This window comes from Culex quinquefasciatus, chromosome 1, assembly GCF_015732765.1.
Source record: "Culex quinquefasciatus strain JHB chromosome 1, VPISU_Cqui_1.0_pri_paternal, whole genome shotgun sequence".
NCBI classification, from domain to species: Eukaryota; Metazoa; Arthropoda; class Insecta; order Diptera; family Culicidae; genus Culex; species Culex quinquefasciatus.
In genome coordinates this window covers 54746543-54765656 of record NC_051861.1, presented here as the reverse complement: position 1 = coordinate 54765656, position 19114 = coordinate 54746543, and the positions used below count along the sequence as shown (strand labels likewise).

General features: G+C 39.0%; 1 protein-coding gene across 3 annotated transcripts; it reads right to left on the bottom strand.

Moving 5' to 3' along the window:
* Window positions 1-3694: 3694 nt before the first annotated feature.
* Window positions 3695-18355, bottom strand: LOC6034718 (V-type proton ATPase 116 kDa subunit a1). 3 transcript variants are annotated; one of them, XM_038259328.1, is made up of 6 exons: window positions 17987-18355; window positions 6799-6950; window positions 6220-6732; window positions 4566-6153; window positions 4107-4278; window positions 3695-4047 (listed from the first exon to the last, which is right to left on the bottom strand). In XM_038259328.1, exons 1-6 carry the CDS (start codon window positions 17991-17993, stop codon window positions 3951-3953), a joined length of 2529 nt encoding a protein of 842 aa, XP_038115256.1. In that variant the 5' UTR covers window positions 17994-18355; the 3' UTR covers window positions 3695-3950. The 3 variants fall into 3 exon arrangements, with proteins under 3 accessions (XP_038115256.1, XP_038115249.1, XP_038115263.1); XM_038259321.1 differs by lacking the exon at window positions 17987-18355 and adding an exon at window positions 14190-14558; XM_038259335.1 differs by lacking the exon at window positions 17987-18355 and adding an exon at window positions 10952-11181.
* Window positions 18356-19114: the final 759 nt, after the last annotated feature.

Below are 19114 nucleotides of genomic sequence, written 5' to 3'. Positions count from 1 at the left end.
GAGCAGCGGACCTGCCACCACGTTGATGACCATCAACGTACAGAGTTTGAGAGCTCACAAGTTGGATATAACCACCGATCCCATACTTCCCAAGGTTCACTTTCTAGCACTGAGTGAGACGTGGCTGGATGACCACTCCTCAGAGGAAATAGAAGGTTTTACCTGTATCATCCAATCAAAGCGGGTTGGTGTGCGATCGGGAGGTGTTGCAATCTACCAGAATACGACCGATCCGGATACTACCTTGGCAGTCCCTCATACGCTTGAAGTGGTGGGCAACGAACGCGACCAAGAATTCGGCAAGGCAGAAAAGTACGGAGATATTTGTGCAGCAAAGGTGATGGTGATGGGTACTGAAGTACTGCTGGTATCAGTATACATCTCCCCAGGAACCACAACGAAGCAGAAAATATGGTTCCTTGCTCGCAATTTGATTCGTACTGCCTACGTGGATACGCCAATGGTGGTTACCGGAGACTTCAATCTTGACATCACCAAGGAGGATAGTGCAGACTTCGTGGGTTATATGCGAGAACATTTCATGCTGAGTTTGTGCAATGATACGAAGAAGACGACCACACTTGGTGGTACAGCTCTTGACCTTACGTTCACAAAGAACATGACGGCGGAGGTCACGCGGTACATTGCATATTTCTCGTATCATCGGCCGATGTTGTCTCTCCTAAGACCAGCAGCATCCGAACCATCTCAGGCGATCTGAACAGCTGTCCTCTGCGCATGACTGATTGCGCACAACTATAACCTGGATTTGACTACAACCTGGATTCGACTACAACAACTACAACCTGGATTTGACAACAGCATCTACACCAACAGAAGACAAAAATGAAACCGAAGAAGAAAAATTTATTGTTAAATACTAACCTCACTGACACTAACACACACTCACAATGAACTGTTCATTTATTAGATTAAGGACAAATTGAATTCATTGTTACTATTGAGACATTGACACAACTACATAACCTCCTTCCCCTTACAATAATACACAAACACATAGGGATCCAATGAAATGTACATAATAGGTTAAGCTGAAGTGAAGTGAACAGTGCATACTTTAAAAATAAGTTATGTTACACTTAAATCCCCCCCCCCCCTCCTTTCCCACCACCCAATGATATTTTTCCCATTGATTAAATATTTAAACTCTTCTACACACACATACAATCACACTTACAATCACACATACACGTAAACATATACACACATACATACGAGTTCACATAAATAACACCTCTACTAATTTCAACAAATCTACCGATCAAGATCTTTGCAGAGATCATCCATTTATTTTCAGATTTAAACCCACTATAACGATGACGATTGACAGGAAGGACGAGCGACAGGAAGGACGAATGACAGGAAGGACGAACATTCCAAAAACACCAAAGACGACAGCCCCAGGATCACCACTAATCAAATTTTCTTTTCAGGGCACTCAAAACAAACGGTCCTTTTCAGGACCACCAAATATCTCACGAAAGAGCTCGAAAGTCAATCCAAAGCAAACTAATGAAATGCAACACAAAAAGAACAATCTGGAATTAATGTATTACTTTATTTCGTTCCAGATTAACCATTCATACTTCCGTAAGGAAATTAGCGGACGGATATCTCACGACTGGCAGATTTTGAATCAATTCTAGTTCTGCTCTCAGAATTTCATAAACATCTGGTCTATTCAGGACTATTGCTCCGGAAACCACGAAAGATTCATTCTTAAACAAATAATTGTTTATAAATAAATAAAATCCAACATTAAATCCCTCTTTCTGAATCCATAAAATTATTCAATGGACTAAATATGAAGGAATGCAAATCATAATTCTTAAAACTTTTCATATACGTTTGTGTCCGAAGTTCTTCGTCATTATGGTTATGCCTGTAGCATTACCACTGCAACTTTTTTTAATAGGTCCTATAAACATATGAAACACAATCGCTTATAGGACCTTTTCAAAAGAAACTCTAGACATGGAAACTCAGGTGATAGAAACATGAGATTCGACGCAATCGGGAAATCATGATTTTAGAGATCCTGGAGCTTATTAGAGAACGGCCATCTCAAAACAATTCCCACTCGGAAAATAATCTGGTAAATTTGAGTGCTAGGGGCTGGACAGATAGGTTAATACATTATCAGTAGCCCACTCGGAAAATAATCTGGTAAATTTGAGTGTCTGGCGCAGGCGGACGTTTGTCGTGCAGTTCAGACACACTTGGCACACTTATTCTAGCCAAGTTTTGCGTAACGCCAGACGAAGCTGGCGAAAATCGGGCGAAATTTCAGCCAGCCGTCTGGCAACAAAATCAACCGGTTCAATTAGAGATCCTAAATAGGGAGACTGGTCGAAGTGAATTTGACGTACCCAAACAGACACGAGTTTGACGTATCCAAACGAGCATTTGCCTTTACGCCCAGCAAAACTTATCAGTGTTGCCATGCTCAAAACATAGGTTGCCAGATCAATTTAGCAAGCTTAGACCAGTCTCCCTATTTAGGGTCTCTAGGTTCAATCGGTTGAACCGTGCACGACCGGTTTGTGTCATATTCGCCAGAAATCATGGCAGAAATCTGGGACAAATCTGGGGGTAATTCTGCCAGATGGCTGGCGCAAGCCCCCAGACGAACGCCAGAAATGCGTCCGCAATTTCCGACCGGGAGACTAAGATACCCTAATACCCGCCGACACAGGGACTTTCAATCAGCCGCCCCTAACCTGGGTGTGATCCAGTTGAACTATTGTCCGACCGACAGTATGATTGCAGATGTGTTTACAAAGCCTCTCGGGGCTACCAAGATGAAGAAGTTCGCGGAGAACCTGGGGCTCACGCAGAAGTCCTAGGATCGGAAGTTCAGCAATCAGCGAGGAGAAGTGTTGGCGGCAGACGTTGCTGAAGGGCGCTGATGCGCTGAACAAGAGAAGAGAAAAATGTTTTCACCCATAACACGATTTCTTGTCAGTTAGAATAATACTACGCTAAAGCAAACAACACGTTTTCGATTCATCCGGATTCCGGTCCTCGTACGTTGTAATTCCACACTCAAGACGGTTTTGGCCATTGCCAATTCCTACACTGCCCCTGATCACATAAATGTCCCATATGCATTTTCATCGATTTCGAGTTTTTGATGCAGTTTAGTTCAAAATTGTGTGCTCTTTCGAAAGAGCCTATAACATCCAGTACTTTGTTCTAGAAATCAGGAGGAAATCCAGTTTTTTCGCGAAAACTTAACACGTAGCCTTATGTATGGGACAAACTTCAAATGCGTTTTTCTCAGCTTGCTGTTTTTGCATATGGGACATTTATGCGAACATGGGCAGTACACATAACTCAACCAATCAAGATGATTCTTCTTTGACATAACTACTTTGACTTTTTTTGAAACTGTTAACTTCAAATAGCTTTATCTCGCGCAACGATACAATCAAAAATCTTCAAATTTATTAACAGTTGAAAATGTAGATGACACATTGTCCAATTAAGCTCATATTTGGGATTTGGGCTCAGTACGCCCACCGAAACACAAACAAGTCTATGAATGACCGCCAAAAAGTCATTTTTGTTACATCTTAATGCAGTATACACAACTAATTTCATAATCGACTACTCTATAATGAATCTTAGATTTAAAAAAGAGAGGTATTTTCTTTCAAAAGTAGTAAACGCATTTTGTGCATGCTTTTTTTATTAAATTTGTAGATACTTGAATCATTTTACATTGGAAACATTTACTTTCACAAAAAAACATCTAAGAATATAACTTAAGGGGCCAGTCAATATAGCCACAGAAACAAACTATTTTGAATTATTAGGATTTTTTAAACATGCACTTTTGAATCCAAATAAAAAACATTTATAAATACTGATCAATCACGATTAAAACGGCGAAACGGCGGCAAGAATGGATGGATGAAACGTGACATTTATTCAACGTCTTCATCATTTTCAAGAATCAATTTGAATGAAAACGGCTGGAAACCGTAGCCCAATCCTTCGTAGAATTTGCTCATAAATTCGACCCTGAAAAATAAACAATCAGTTAGTTGAATACACGATAACTCAAACTAACAATATCTTACCAATGGAGACGCAGGGTGTGCAGGAACGCAGACAGACCCTCCATCATGACCAGGATCGCCAACGTGAACAGGGCCCACGCACCGAACACGAAAAACAGCATGATTGAACCGACGTACGACGTCTGCTGTAGTCCCATGGATAGCACCATGTTCCACAACACTTCCGAAAGTTCTGCGGGAAATTTTTGTTGGAATGAGAACTTTGTTTTTGTCTGATTTTAGAATCCTCTGACAAGATTGGCAGTACATCTGACGTAGAATAATGGGAGATGACACCCTGCCATATTCACATAAATGTCCCTAATGAAACAGAACCCAATCATAAGGTTTTGTTTCTGCGTTACAGTCAGCATTTGAATAATTTATGAATGTAATCATATGAGAGCATTTAATGTCAGAGATTTTTGGGATGGATGGGTGTAGTATAATAACAATAAGTAAACATTATAGGATACTTACGAGCATGAGCCAGTGACAAGGCCCAGAGACGCAGATAAGAGGCAGTATGAGACACGGTGCTAAGCGTGTACTCGATGGTGTGGATAGCCTGATGGATGAAGATTTCACTCAATGGTTCATCGTCATGTCCGTGTCCTCCTGCGGCTGGAGAGTCGGCCAGTTCCGTGGAGGATTCCATTTGTTGGTTGATGCCACCATTCTGGTGGGCAGCTGCGGCCTTGTTCTTTCGGCTGAACATGATATAGAATGGCTTTCCCAGTAGCATCCACGGAATACAGAGGAGAGCAATAAATACAAAAGTACGTTGCACCGTCGGTTGAGCCACAAACATGTACTCATCGCAGCCGTGCAGGGGTTCGGATTCTTTGAAGAGCATCATATTGATAAACATGATAAGTACGGATGGAGCACAACCAGGTGAATGAGGTTGGAAGTCAGTTTTGGCGGTGTATTGCAACCACTTCATGAACATCATGAAAACCATGTACGCAAACAGCAATACTAGGAAGATTATCTGTGGCAGGAACTCCAGAACAATACTGATGCGCCTCTTGAAAAAGTTAAAGTTGACAACGCTCATGCAAACACCGAAAATCATGTGAATGACGCCGAAAATGATCGATAGTTTCATTTTGTAAGAATTGAGGAAGATGATCTTGTTGGAAGCCAATTGCCAAACTGGATCCAATCCAACAGGGTAAGGACTCTCGTTCAAATCGTTCGATCCAGGATTCATCTGAAGTTCCTTGTTGGTCATCACTGTCGATGTGTTGTACTGGATTTTCCACGAGCTTCCGAAAATATTCATTGACTTGGAGAAGATATCGTTGTAAACAAAGCCGGTGTACATTGAGAAAAGGCCCATCAGCAATATAATGTAACGACCTCCGAAGAAGATGTTCCAGATTTCGTTGGTAGATCTCTTAGCGCTCAACTTCCTCTCGTTGGTTACCATCCACAATCCGAACGCAGCCATGATCATTCCATGACCCAAGTCTCCAAACATAATACCGAACAAGAATGGGAACGTTATAATCGTGTACAAAGCCGGATTGGCCTCGCGGTAAGATGCAATACCGTAGGCATCGATTAGATTCTGGAAGCCACGGGTAAACTTGTTCGTACGATTAAACGTCGGTGGGGCCTCACTTGTTTCAATTACATTCAAAAACGATGGTATGGTACTTCCGACTGCTGCCGAACCGTCCGACAATGCTTTCTGGATCAATGGAAGATCTAAGACGGGAACCCAACACTCGCCAATTAAACATTTCTTCGTTACATCCATATTGAAAAAGTTCAACGTGTGATAAATCGCCTTCATTTTCTTCACCATTATACGCCAACGCGGCAACTCTTTTGCCACTGTCGATAAAACTCGCGAGCGATGATCCTGGGTTTGATTCAAAACCATGCTCAGATCTTCAAGTCGAGTTTTAACGCCCTTTAGCATCTCTTCACGCTCATCGGCGGCACTTGGACATGGATAAAGGCTGGCATGATAACCGGTGCAAACCTTCTTGATTCTTGTCTTTAGCTGCTCACCTTGGAAAAAGGCAGCGAATACGGTTTTGTAGATTTGGTTACCCTGCAGAAAAAAAAACAACCATTTCAAAACCCAATATCACTAAACCCATCAAAGAGACCACCTTACCGTCGAGGGATCCTCCAGCGGCTTCTCGAGCTCAGCCTGGCGCAAAAATACGTTACCACGAGAAATTCTCCACAACATGCGCTCGAATCCAGGAACTTTTTCGCGTTGGATTACACCGGCAACAAACCCGAGACGACCACGGGTTTGTATGTTGGAAGGATCGTCGATGATGTTGTTCCGGAACGTGTCTCCGGAACCCTCCTGCTCGAAGAAGAAGCCTTGCGTGCGCTCGAGCACGTGTTTCAGCTCCGTCAGCTCCAAGTAGTTGGACTTTAGGTTGACCGCGTTCTGGGACAGCTCCATGATTTCGCTTTCTGTTTTCTCCAAATGTGCCTCCAAGTCGATGATCTCTCGAGGATTTGGCGCACGTGGCAGCTCTTCGTAAATGTCCGGTATCTTGACATTGTCCTTTTTCACCTCAGCCTCCACGTAGCGCAGTTTGCGTTCCATTTCATCGCAACGGCGAACTTCACTCACAAACTTGCGCTGGAACGCATTAACCTCGGCATTAAGCTAGAACAAAACATCACAATTTCCGTTAAATACCCCACAAAAAAGGTCTCCCAAACTTAAACCTACATCGCGGAACTGTACGGCGCCGGTCTCACCCAGCTCGGAGACTGACGTGTAGGCGGCCTCGGGTTGGATGAACATCTGGCAAAGTGCCATCTCCTCGCTCCGGAACATGGCCCCCATGGTGCTGGTGACAGCGGAACTTTCCCCACCTGGAACTGCGAGGAATTGTGTTAGTGAATAGCGTAAACAAACATTCAATCAGGAATTTTAAAATACTCCTTTGCCCTCTCATGTATGGACCGAGCCACGTCACCTTCCGCCTCGTAAGCGGTATATCGGGGATCAAATTCGGCACGGACCAACATAACTGATAATTGTTTCCCTTCTGGATTCGATTGTTTACAGTGAAGGAAAATTAGGGGTATCACAAGCTGGACCTCATTACGAGACCAAAGGAAAGACTGGAATGTTAACATCACACTAAAACTTGTTAATATTAGTTGAGTAAAAAATGCTACTGAATCCGCTTTGTTGGCCCCGATACTCTTCAATAATGTGAAAAACCACCGATTGTGATTGGACACTTATAAATGTGGTGTCTTGAGTTAAGTTGTAGAGAATTTAATGAAAATTCTACATCTGAGAAATGGTAAAAATCAGATAACTATGGCGCCCTCCACTGGTAAAATAGTAAAACAGTTGCTTTTCTCCATACATTTTGGCGATGTTTCCCAAACAAACTTCAAGCGATTAGAGGGAGGGGTTTCCGTTGTCAGAAAGAGTGATGGGCTAATCTTTGATCGCAGTGAGTAGCCCCTAAGAAGCCCGGATTTGGACCATCCTAAAGTTTACATTTAACATGAGCAGGATAGACTGCTGGTATACGAATCCACATTGGCCCATTTGCATTTTTTTTTCATAAAATTATTTTTATTAGGTCCTTTCCGGTACTGGGACCTGGTTAGGACCGAGTCGGCTTTTGTAATTACATTTGACTTAATAATTACAGAGGATCTTGTGTGTAAATGATATGCCCATTTGCATTGCTGTTGGTGTGTTCTACAAGTGCTTTGAAGACGTTACAAGCGAAAATGTGCCGCGAACCACGTACACTCAAACCCCGATGGTTTGACACCAACTGTTGTCAAACGAACGGGGTAACTTTTTAGTTTGACACCACTTTTACACGGAGTTCACACACACTACGAAACGTTTGTTTTGATAGTGTGCGTGAATGCCGTGTAAAAAGTGACAGTTCGTCACTTTTTAGTTTGATTTTGACCTAAGAGGAAGAGGTGCCAATGAGCTTCTTGTTTTTCTTTTCCACCTCTTTTTTTTGACAACATTGTGCCCTATCAAACATTTCGACGGGGTAGTGCGAAGAGGGATACCGAGTTGCCAGAAAGTGTCATTCTGTTGCATCCTACTGCTTGTAGCGCACGCGTTTGTTTTGATTGGAGTGTGTGGTTTTGATTTTCAATTTTTTTGTATTTTTAACATGAAGTGTACGGTTGTTGGGTGTGGGAGGACACAAGCTGAGGAAGCAGTTCCGGCGAGAGCGCCAGCCAAAAATCATCGGATCTTCGCCAGTTTCCAGAATGGTAAGTGCGTGGGTGACGAAAACCGTTCCGGGTTCTGAATACAGAAGACATTTTGCTGAAGATTTTGTTTTTTGATTTTGTTTTTTTCTAGCGATGGTCGCACAGGAAGACTGCGTGGAAACACGCGCGGCATTTCCAAAGGAGGATGCGCTTTGGAACTTCCAAGTTGGAAGTGATCAAACCGGTCGTCGATCAGGAGTTAAGGGAGCGTTCTTTTATTACGTAACGCAGTAGGGGGGAAGGGGGGTTCGGAGGCCGTGTTACGCTCCATACAAAATTTTTAAAATTTGTATGGAAATTTTGTTACGAGGGGGGGAGCGGGTCTAAAAGTCTGATTTTTCGCGCTACGTAATAAAAGAACGCTCCCTAAACTATTACAGCTTCCGGCAGCTGAGGGCCAAGAAGATAATCCCGAAAAAGGAGACTGCTAGCATATCCTAGACGAGCTGGTGCATACTCGGTGCATCCGACCGTGAGTTGATTGCTTAAAATAATAATAATTTAAAACTGAAAAACCCCAAGCTTTTTCTTTATTTAACTTTAGTACCAAATGTTCATTACTCTTCATAAAAAGGTTTACTTTTTACTCAAAAGTCGATACTTTTACTGTAACAGTAGTTTTCCAACGAAAAGTACTGTGGCATTAAAAGTAGGTGTACTTTTGATCCAAACATTTTATACTTTCTACTGAAATTCTCCAATACGTAGTTTTATCTCAACCCACGAAGCTTTTGGCCCAACAGTAGTTTTTCTTTGTGTGGACGAGTTATGGCAATATTGGTATCAAAATTCATGGTTTTTGATACTGAACATGAAAATTGCAATTGCCTTTCGGTAATGAATCTGATATCCAGAATAAAATCGAACGTGAAGCAGAGGTACTTCCGAACATCTTCCACTGCGGTAAATTCAAAAACCCTAGTGGGAAGATTCATCCGCCTACGATTGAAGACATATCATCCACGAAAATCGAGACAAATGAAGTTTGACAGCAGGAGTATGTATGTTTGATCTTCGTTTGAGTTGACTGATTTTGTTGTTATCACTTTTTTATTTTAAACGGTTTTTGCTACTGATTAAACATGAAATAAAACATTACTTGAAATAAAACTTTCATTTAATTATTTGAAACATAAAATTCTACCCATTCTGACAACACTGCCAAACGCGATGGATGATGCCCTGTTGTAGTTTTTTGTCTACGGTGTCGACTGAGCATCTGTCAAATTTCGCTGGTTCCTGAGCTGGTTTCAAAACAGTTAGCGAGTCGGCATCTCTTTCTCTTAGATTTTGACCAACCAACGGGGTACAACTTAAAAAAGGGTCAAACGAAAAAGTGACCAACCACCGGGAGTTGAGTGTAATGAGCGAAGCGATGGTTATCATCACTGTTCAAGAACGAGCGAGTGAAAAACCAGAAGTGATTCCCAAAGGAAGCAATGAAGAAAAAAAGAATATGAAAACTGAAGTTCCGGTGAACAGCTCTGGACAGCACTTTAAAAATGTTTGCAGGCATAGGGCCGGTATGCTCTTCGAAAGAAAGGAGGTCAAGAAACAGCTTTACGAACGGCAGAACAAAAGAGAGGAAACGTTTTCTTGGGGCTTTTCTTCACGCTCTCTGGCTTGCTTTCGCTACCGCTGCTGCCCATTTAAAATTTTTCTTGACCGGTTTCTTCCGAAGTGCATACCTTACAATATAAAAAAGTATGGGGTCTTAGACTTAGACTCTCATCACAGAGTTTTATAAGACTTCTCGAATTATTGTTTCAGTGTTTTGGTTTTGCTGATAATATTTTTTCGACTTTTGAAATTATAATAAACATCCAAAATCCTATAGACATCTGTAGCTACACAAAGATGTGCTAATTTTCTCACCAATAATGTAATAAAATGGTGAAAACGTAAGCTGTGATGGTGAAAACGGACCTCGTGATTTCTGTGATCAATTAACACTCAACTGCCGACTTGAAAAATCAACAGGATAGAGCAATATTTTTCATGCGTTCAGCTATCACATGATCAAAGTTATCGAGATATTAAAAAGAGGGACGTGTGCCGGTACCAGGGAGTGCGACAAATAACTGATGACTATGAAATTTTAAAGTATTTGAAATCGTTAATTACACAAATAAACACAAACTATGTTAAATTCTGCATGGTGAAGGAAAAACCTACATGAGAACAAAATTGTCTGATCGAAATTCACTGATCGTATCAGTTAGCTAGGCGAATTATACCAAAACAAAGCCAAGATCTCATCACACATGGCTGTGTGCAGCATGCATAATGATAGAGAATAATATTTTTATTTTTAGTGCATTACGTCCACAACATGTCGACATCCTAAGCTGTGCAAACTAGCAGCTTCAGCCAACAAATTGTTCACTGTTATTCACGTGGTACTGCTTCGTTCTACAGGGCTTTTGTGTGTGCTATACGATCATGTGACATGCCAGCAAAACATTCCACTAGCATGAAATTTGTCGTCTAGAATAATTCATAACTTTATGACTTTTGTCTGCGTAGCACTAATCGAACACCAAACTATCACGGACTAATTAAACACAAATAACCATGACCACATGGAAAGGCACACAATCGTTTCCAATACTAACCAAATTGAGTTCACTGTCGTTTTGAGAGGATTCCCTATCTGAGTTTGCAAGCACTTGTTCTTGATCTTCAGCGAAAGTTAACGATGTCACCGCCACGAGACCCGCAGCACAACTAACCGACAAAAATCCAATGGATGCCGTTCAAATCGTACAATTGATAAGCTGCTGCTGCTGCTGCTGACGATTTTGCCACAGTCGTGAGCACGCTCGATGAGCATCCCCGTCCTAACTTATGGTGGTACCATTTAGTATTCAAAGCTGCTATTGTAGTTGTTGTCATGTCACACAAATACACTAATTTTACAATTATAAGGCATTATACACATTTCACTTTTCTACTAAAGAAATTGCTTTGCGTTCTCACGAGAAAAAAAAGTTTATGAGAATCGAGCTCGTAAAATGTGCTGGAAGACATGCAGTACATCACACACAACTGTTTGAAAACTATTTAAATTTGTCAGCGATTTGGGAGATTGGGGAATGATAATAACGAAGGAAGCTTCTACTTAATTCCTTTTTGCCTTCCTCACCTCCAGGTGGGGGGGGGGGGAGATATGGCGATTGTCCACGATCCATACAACAAAAAATGTTTTTTGTATGGACAATTGTACACGGGGTTGGGGTTGAGATTTCCAAAAAAGTGTCCACGTGGTTTATGGATTGTCCCTTACTGAGGAAAGGCTATAAAATCACTCGAAAAATGAACTTCTTAATTTAACATCGTAGACCCACTTTCACGTAGACCTATCGACTCAGAATCAAATTCTGAACAAATGTGCGTGTGTCTGGATGTGAGTCCGTGCACCGAAAAATTTGCACTCGATTATCTATTAAGGGAACCTTTTCATTAAGGGAACCTTTCCAATGAGCCTAAAAGATCAAAGATCTACAAACCTATCAAAAGTAATTAGAAATTAAGGGTTAACTATACACTTTTTAGTATCAGTAAACTCTCTCCCCATTTCGAACAAATCAGCTGTTGAAAGGTAGCCCTTATCTCAGCTCAGGATGACAACTGACATTGGTTGTTAAAGCAACCTAATAAAAATGAAATAATTGAAAGACCTTTCAAATGTACCTAAAACATCGAAGTTCTGATAACCATATCAAAAGTTATGAGCACTTAAGTGTTATTATTGCACTTTATAGAGGCCGGATCAGTGTGCAATTTTGTGACATAGTACACAGGTGACGATGTAATATTTGGATGTAAGTAAGGCACCAACCACCTACAGGTGGATTATGTAACGTTTTTTAACCCATTTCCGCCCATAGTAAAATCTAGATTTTTTACGTTTTTCACCATAACTCGTAATTTGATGAAATTTTAATGGCTAACAATGAACACTGAAAGGTCCGCCCTTTTGTATCTATTTTGGATAGCATTACGCTCTAAATGTGAGGAAGGCACCAACCACCTAAAGGTGGATTAAGTAACGTTTTTTTTTTTGAAAAGGTCCAATAAACCAAATTTTCATTTTTTGCTTTTTGGGTGTTTTTGGAACCGTCAAATTTTGTTACCAGCGTTTTAAGAGTTTCGAAATATTCAAACTTTTAAAATTTGTGGCGATTTGCCTCACTCTCCCTTGACCGAGAGTGATCATATTTTGCCCAGATGCTAGATGCCTTAAAATTTCCGGTAGGGGAGCTGGGGGTAAGACGGCCACCCCACTGTTTTACTAAGTATACTAATGAAAATTACTAAAATATTTAGCAATACTGTTCCTCATGCAATATAATGCATATGGAGTAGGGTGACAAGAAAAATTGAAAATTTCGGAAAATCGCAAGAGATACCCCCTGGATCGATTCTTTAGGCAAAAAAAGTAACTGTGCCAATTTTGAGCCAAATCGGTTAAGGCTAAGGGGTCGCTTTTCATCGTTGAAGTTTATATGGGGAAAATCGCAAAAATGTATGGGGAAAAACATCAACTTCAGGATTTTTGCAGCAGGTGGCGCAGGTCTTGCCCAAAATTGTCCAAGTGTGCGATTCTTGTAGGAAATTTAATTACCTACAACTTTGTAGAAGGGTGCAAGACGATCCGAGTTGATCCTGATGAGTTATTAGCAATGCGATGAAAAGAAATCGGCTTATATACTTGAAAGTATACAAGGGTATATAGGAAGTATATAAGAAAATTTTTTTTTCTAGAAAAATCACCAAAATTCGGGATCAACTCGGATCGTGTTGCACCCTTCGACAAAGTTGTAGGTAATTAAATTTCCTACAAGAATCTCACACTTGAACAAAGGAGTATGTGCTGTTCGTGGATGCACTCTTTGAAAAAAAAAATAAAAAATCATAATGCGTCAATCGGAGACTAACCCAATCGATCCCAAATTTTGGCGGGTTGTTTTGGACCCCCAAAATTTTTTTAAGCTATATTCACAAAATGCATAAGAATCCATATTTTGAGAACCCAGCTTGATACCATGTTATTTTAGTATTTTTCAGAGTTCTGAGGAAAATTTAAAACATGTTTTTCTGGCCCAGAAATAACATTTGAGATGTTTTTTTATACTTAAACACTAATTTTTCATGTACCTATAACAAGGCATAAATTCCACAAAACGGTCCGAAAGGAAGCAGATCATGTGTGACCAACGCTATAGCCCGTATACTATAAATTCCTCCGCACCCATACTGCATCACACGGTCAAACTTATACACTGTAAACTTTCCAATCAGCCCGACAGAATCTTGCCCGAGCTTGTTTATTTTCAACGTCACCATAAAACTGATCACATGGCAGTTGATCGACACCTCGGAGATGGACCAGAAAAAAAAGTCTGAATTTATGGAATTTGCAACCCTTTTTTTATTTTAAGGTTTATTGAATTGGAAATAATGCAAAAATCTTATTAACATTTACATTAAAAACAATTTGAAGTTATTGATCGGCAACTGAGAGCACGTGATTTGTTTTATACACGGTAAAAAATAGGAAAATTATGAAGTTAACCTAATAAAAAATTAGGCCAAATAAAGCACATGAAATACATGTTTCATCGTAGGCGGGGTCGTAATATGGGTTATATATTGATGGCAACTTTTTTTAAGTGTGCAAAACTAAAAATATCCATTCCCACTGAGAATTATGGCTCGAGCCTCGAGTCGATTTAGGCTCGAACTCGAGCCAGATCGAATCGAGGCTCGAGCTAAAATTATCAGTGGGTTTTTTAAATAATAATTAAAATTATTGAGTTTATTGTCTGTAAATGATGGACAAATACTTACTTCGCATTTTTATTCTTTTTTGAAAATAAAACTGTCACAGCAATTTTGTTTGTTTGTTGTAAGCAAATGTCCATAAATCAACAAATTACTTGGGGCGGAACACAACAAGCACAACAAGTCACGTGACCCGCCACATCGTTTTTTGATCTTGACTTCTCTTCTCAAGGCAAAATGCCTCGAGATGGCTTTTGCTTCGCTGCTCTCTTGCCAGGCACAGTACACTTAATCTTTCGATAATCAAAAATTAGCACCACAGCTAAATTTGCCCAAAGTTGAACAAATCAATTACCACTTTTCACACACTAAGTACACAATAAGTTCGATCACGCACAGGTCAGGTCAGCAGATCGGACTGAACTGCTTGATCAACGAAGCATTTGGACCACGCAAAGAGAGCGGGAGATTAAACACTGCTTGCGATAAATGTCTGTAGCCGTGTGCGTGGATCAGGTGTAGCTGGAGCATCATGGATTGGAGTTGGGAGGTATGGAACGAGAGAATTATTTTTGCGGAACTGAGTTGTTGAACTTCACCTAAGGCGAAGAATAGCGATTGGATGACCTTCCAAAGCGCGGGAATGAATGTGTGCGGCGGTGACGTGCGTTGAGTATTTATTTGGTATCACTTGTTATTGAATATTAGAGAACGCAATTGTTTCGAACGTGATGGGAAATCTTTTCTCAGACTATAGTCATCCCACATATTCGGAACACTTTTGTGATAATTTGTCAATAGCATGCCAAATGCATCATTTCTGTCAACCCTAAATTTTTAAGAACCTTCATTTGGACATTCTCTTGCTATTTCACTCGTAAAAGTAATACCTTTTAAACAAAAAACTGCCTTTCAAGCAGTTCTCTACGAAATCGTTTTTTTTTTTCTTAAATTTTAATTTTTGTTAAAAATTGATTAAAAATCCGACTGAAACTTTTTTGGTGCCTTCGGTATGCCCAAAGAAGCCATTTTGGATCATTAGTTTGTCCATATAATTTTCCATACAAATTTGGCAGCTGGCCATACAAAAATGATGTATGAAAATTCAAAAATCTGTATATTTGAAGAAATTTTTTGATCGATTTGGTGTCTTCGGAAATGTTGTAGGTATGGATATGGACTACACTGAAAAAAATAATACACGGTAAAAAAATTTTGGTGATTTTTTATTTAACTTTTTGTCACTAAAACTTGATTTGCAAAAAAACACTATTTTGATTTTTTTTATTTTTTTATATGTTTTAAAGGACATCAAATTCCAACTTTTCAGAAATTTCCAGGTTGTGCAAAAAATCTTTGAGCGAGTTATGAATTTTTGAATCTGTACTGATTTTTACAAAAAATCGAAAAATTGATCGCAAAAATTTTTCAATTTCATTTTTCGATATAATATTAAATTTGCAATCAAAAAGTACTTAAGTGAATTTTGATAAAGTGCACCGTTTTTAAGTTATAGCTATTTTTAGGTGACTTTTTTGAAAATAGTCGCAGTTTTTCATTTTTTTTTAAATTAGTGCACATGTTTGCCCACCTTTGAAAAAAAAAATTTGAAGAGCTGAGAAAATTTTCTATATTTTGCATTTTTAAACTTTGTTGATACGACCCTTCGTTGCTGAGAGATTCCCATGCAAAGGTTTAAAAACAGGAAAATTGATGTTTTCTAAGTCTCACCCAAACAACACACCATTTTCTAATGTCGATATCTCAGCAACTAATGGTCCTATTTTAAATGTTAAACTAAGAAGCATTCGTGAAATTTTCCGATCTTTTCGAAAAAAATATTTTAAGACTAACATTTTAAAAGGGCACAATATTGAATATTTTTTTCGAAAAGATCAGAAAATTCCACGAATGTTTCATATTTTAATATTGAAAATCGGACCATTAGTTGCTGAGATATCGAAATTAGAAAATGCTGTGTTGTTTGAGTGGGACTTAGAAAACATCAATTTTCCTGTTTTTAAACCTTTGCATGGCAATATCTCAGCAACTAAGGATCGGTATCAACAAAGTTCAAAAGTGCAAAATATAGAGAATTTTCTCAGCTTTTCAAAAATATTATTTTTTAAAGGTGGGCAAAGATGTGCACTAATTTAAAAAAATTAAAAACTTCGACTATTTTCAAAAAAGTCACCTAAAAATGGATTTAACTTGACAACGGTGCACTTTATCAAAATTTCACTAAAGTACTTCTTGATTGCAAATTTGATTTTACATCGAAAAATGAAGTTGAAAAATTTTTGCGACCAATTTTTCGATTTAAAATTCATAACTCGCTCAAAGATTTTTTGCACAACCTGGAAATTTCTGAAAAGTTGGCATTTGATGTCCTCTAAAACATATCAAAAAATAAAAGAAAAATATAGTGTTTTTTTTGCAAATCAAGTTTTAGCGACATCATGTATCATTTTCTCCAGTGTAGTCCATATCCATACCTACAACTTTGCAGAAGACACCAAATCGATCAAAAAATTCCTCCAAAAGATAGATTTTTGAATTTTCATACATCATTTTTGTATGGCCAGCTGCCAAATTTGTATGGAAAATTATATGGACAAACTAATGATGCAAAATGGCTTCATTGGGCACCAAAAAAGTTTCAGACGATCCGAGTTGATCCTGATGAGTTATTAGCAATGCGATGAAAAGAAATCGGCTTATATACTTGAAAGTATACAAGGGTATATAGGAAGTATATAAGAAAATTTTTTTTTCTAGAAAAATCACCAAAATTCGGGATCAACTCGGATCGTGTTGCACCCTTCGACAAAGTTGTAGGTAATTAAATTTCCTACAAGAATCTCACACTTGAACAAAGGAGTATGTGCTGTTCGTGGATGCACTCTTTGAAAAAAATAAAAAATCATAATGCGTCAATCGGAGACTAACCCAATCGATCCCAAATTTTGGCGGGTTGTTTTGGACCCCCAAAATTTTTTTTAAGCTATATTCACAAAATGCATAAGAATCCATATTTTGAGAACCCAGCTTGATACCATGTTATTTTAGTATTTTTCAGAGTTCTGAGGAAAATTTAAAACATGTTTTTCTGGCCCAGAAATAACATTTGAGATGTTTTTTTTTATACTTAAACACTAATTTTTCATGTACCTATAACAAGGCATAAATTCCACAAAACGGTCCGAAAGGAAGCAGATCATGTGTGACCAACGCTATAGCCCGTATACTATAAATTCCTCCGCACCCATACTGCATCACACGGTCAAACTTATACACTGTAAACTTTCCAATCAGCCCGACAGAATCTTGCCCGAGCTTGTTTATTTTCAACGTCACCATAAAACTGATCACATGGCAGTTGATCGACACCTCGGAGATGGACCAGAAAAAAAAGTCTGAATTTATGGAATTTGCAACCCTTTTTTTATTTTAAGGTTTATTGAATTGGAAATAATGCAAAAATCTTATTAACATTTACATTAAAAACAATTTGAAGTTATTGATCGGCAACTGAGAGCACGTGATTTGTTTTATACACGGTAAAAATAGGAAAATTATGAAGTTAACCTAATAAAAAATTAGGCCAAATAAAGCACATGAAATACATGTTTCATCGTAGGCGGGGTCGTAATATGGGTTATATATTGATGGCAACTTTTTTTAAGTGTGCAAAACTAAAAATATCCATTCCCACTGAGAATTATGGCTCGAGCCTCGAGTCGATTTAGGCTCGAACTCGAGCCAGATCGAATCGAGGCTCGAGCTAAAATTATCAGTGGGTTTTTTAAATAATAATTAAAATTATTGAGTTTATTGTCTGTAAATGATGGACAAATACTTACTTCGCATTTTTATTCTTTTTTGAAAATAAAACTGTCACAGCAATTTTGTTTGTTTGTTGTAAGCAAATGTCCATAAATCAACAAATTACTTGGGGCGGAACACAACAAGCACAACAAGTCACGTGACCCGCCACATCGTTTTTTGATCTTGACTTCTCTTCTCAAGGCAAAATGCCTCGAGATGGCTTTTGCTTCGCTGCTCTCTTGCCAGGCACAGTACACTTAATCTTTCGATAATCAAAAATTAGCACCACAGCTAAATTTGCCCAAAGTTGAACAAATCAATTACCACTTTTCACACACTAAGTACACAATAAGTTCGATCACGCACAGGTCAGGTCAGCAGATCGGACTGAACTGCTTGATCAACGAAGCATTTGGACCACGCAAAGAGAGCGGGAGATTAAACACTGCTTGCGATAAATGTCTGTAGCCGTGTGCGTGGATCAGGTGTAGCTGGAGCATCATGGATTGGAGTTGGGAGGTATGGAACGAGAGAATTATTTTTGCGGAACTGAGTTGTTGAACTTCACCTAAGGCGAAGAATAGCGATTGGATGACCTTCCAAAGCGCGGGAATGAATGTGTGCGGCGGTGACGTGCGTTGAGTATTTATTTGGTATCACTTGTTATTGAATATTAGAGAACGCAATTGTTTCGAACGTGATGGGAAATCTTTTCTCAGACTATAGTCATCCCACATATTCGGAACACTTTTGTGATAATTTGTCAATAGCATGCCAAATGCATCATTTCTGTCAACCCTAAATTTTTAAGAACCTTCATTTGGACATTCTCTTGCTATTTCACTCGTAAAAGTAATACCTTTTAAACAAAAAACTGCCTTTCAAGCAGTTCTCTACGAAATCGTTTTTTTTTTTCTTAAATTTTAATTTTTGTTAAAAATTGATTAAAAATCCGACTGAAACTTTTTTGGTGCCTTCGGTATGCCCAAAGAAGCCATTTTGGATCATTAGTTTGTCCATATAATTTTCCATACAAATTTGGCAGCTGGCCATACAAAAATGATGTATGAAAATTCAAAAATCTGTATATTTGAAGAAATTTTTTGATCGATTTGGTGTCTTCGGAAATGTTGTAGGTATGGATATGGACTACACTGAAAAAA

Excerpts from the sequence above, each read along its gene's own strand:
- LOC6034718 (XM_038259328.1), bottom strand. Across the intron at positions 6,733-6,798 it reads GCGCCGTACAGTTCCGCGAT|CTTAATGCCGAGGTTAATGC; the intron begins GTAGGTTTAAGT and ends GTTTTGTTCTAG. Across the intron at positions 4,048-4,106 it reads CACACCCTGCGTCTCCATTG|GGTCGAATTTATGAGCAAAT; the intron begins GTAAGATATTGT and ends TTTATTTTTCAG.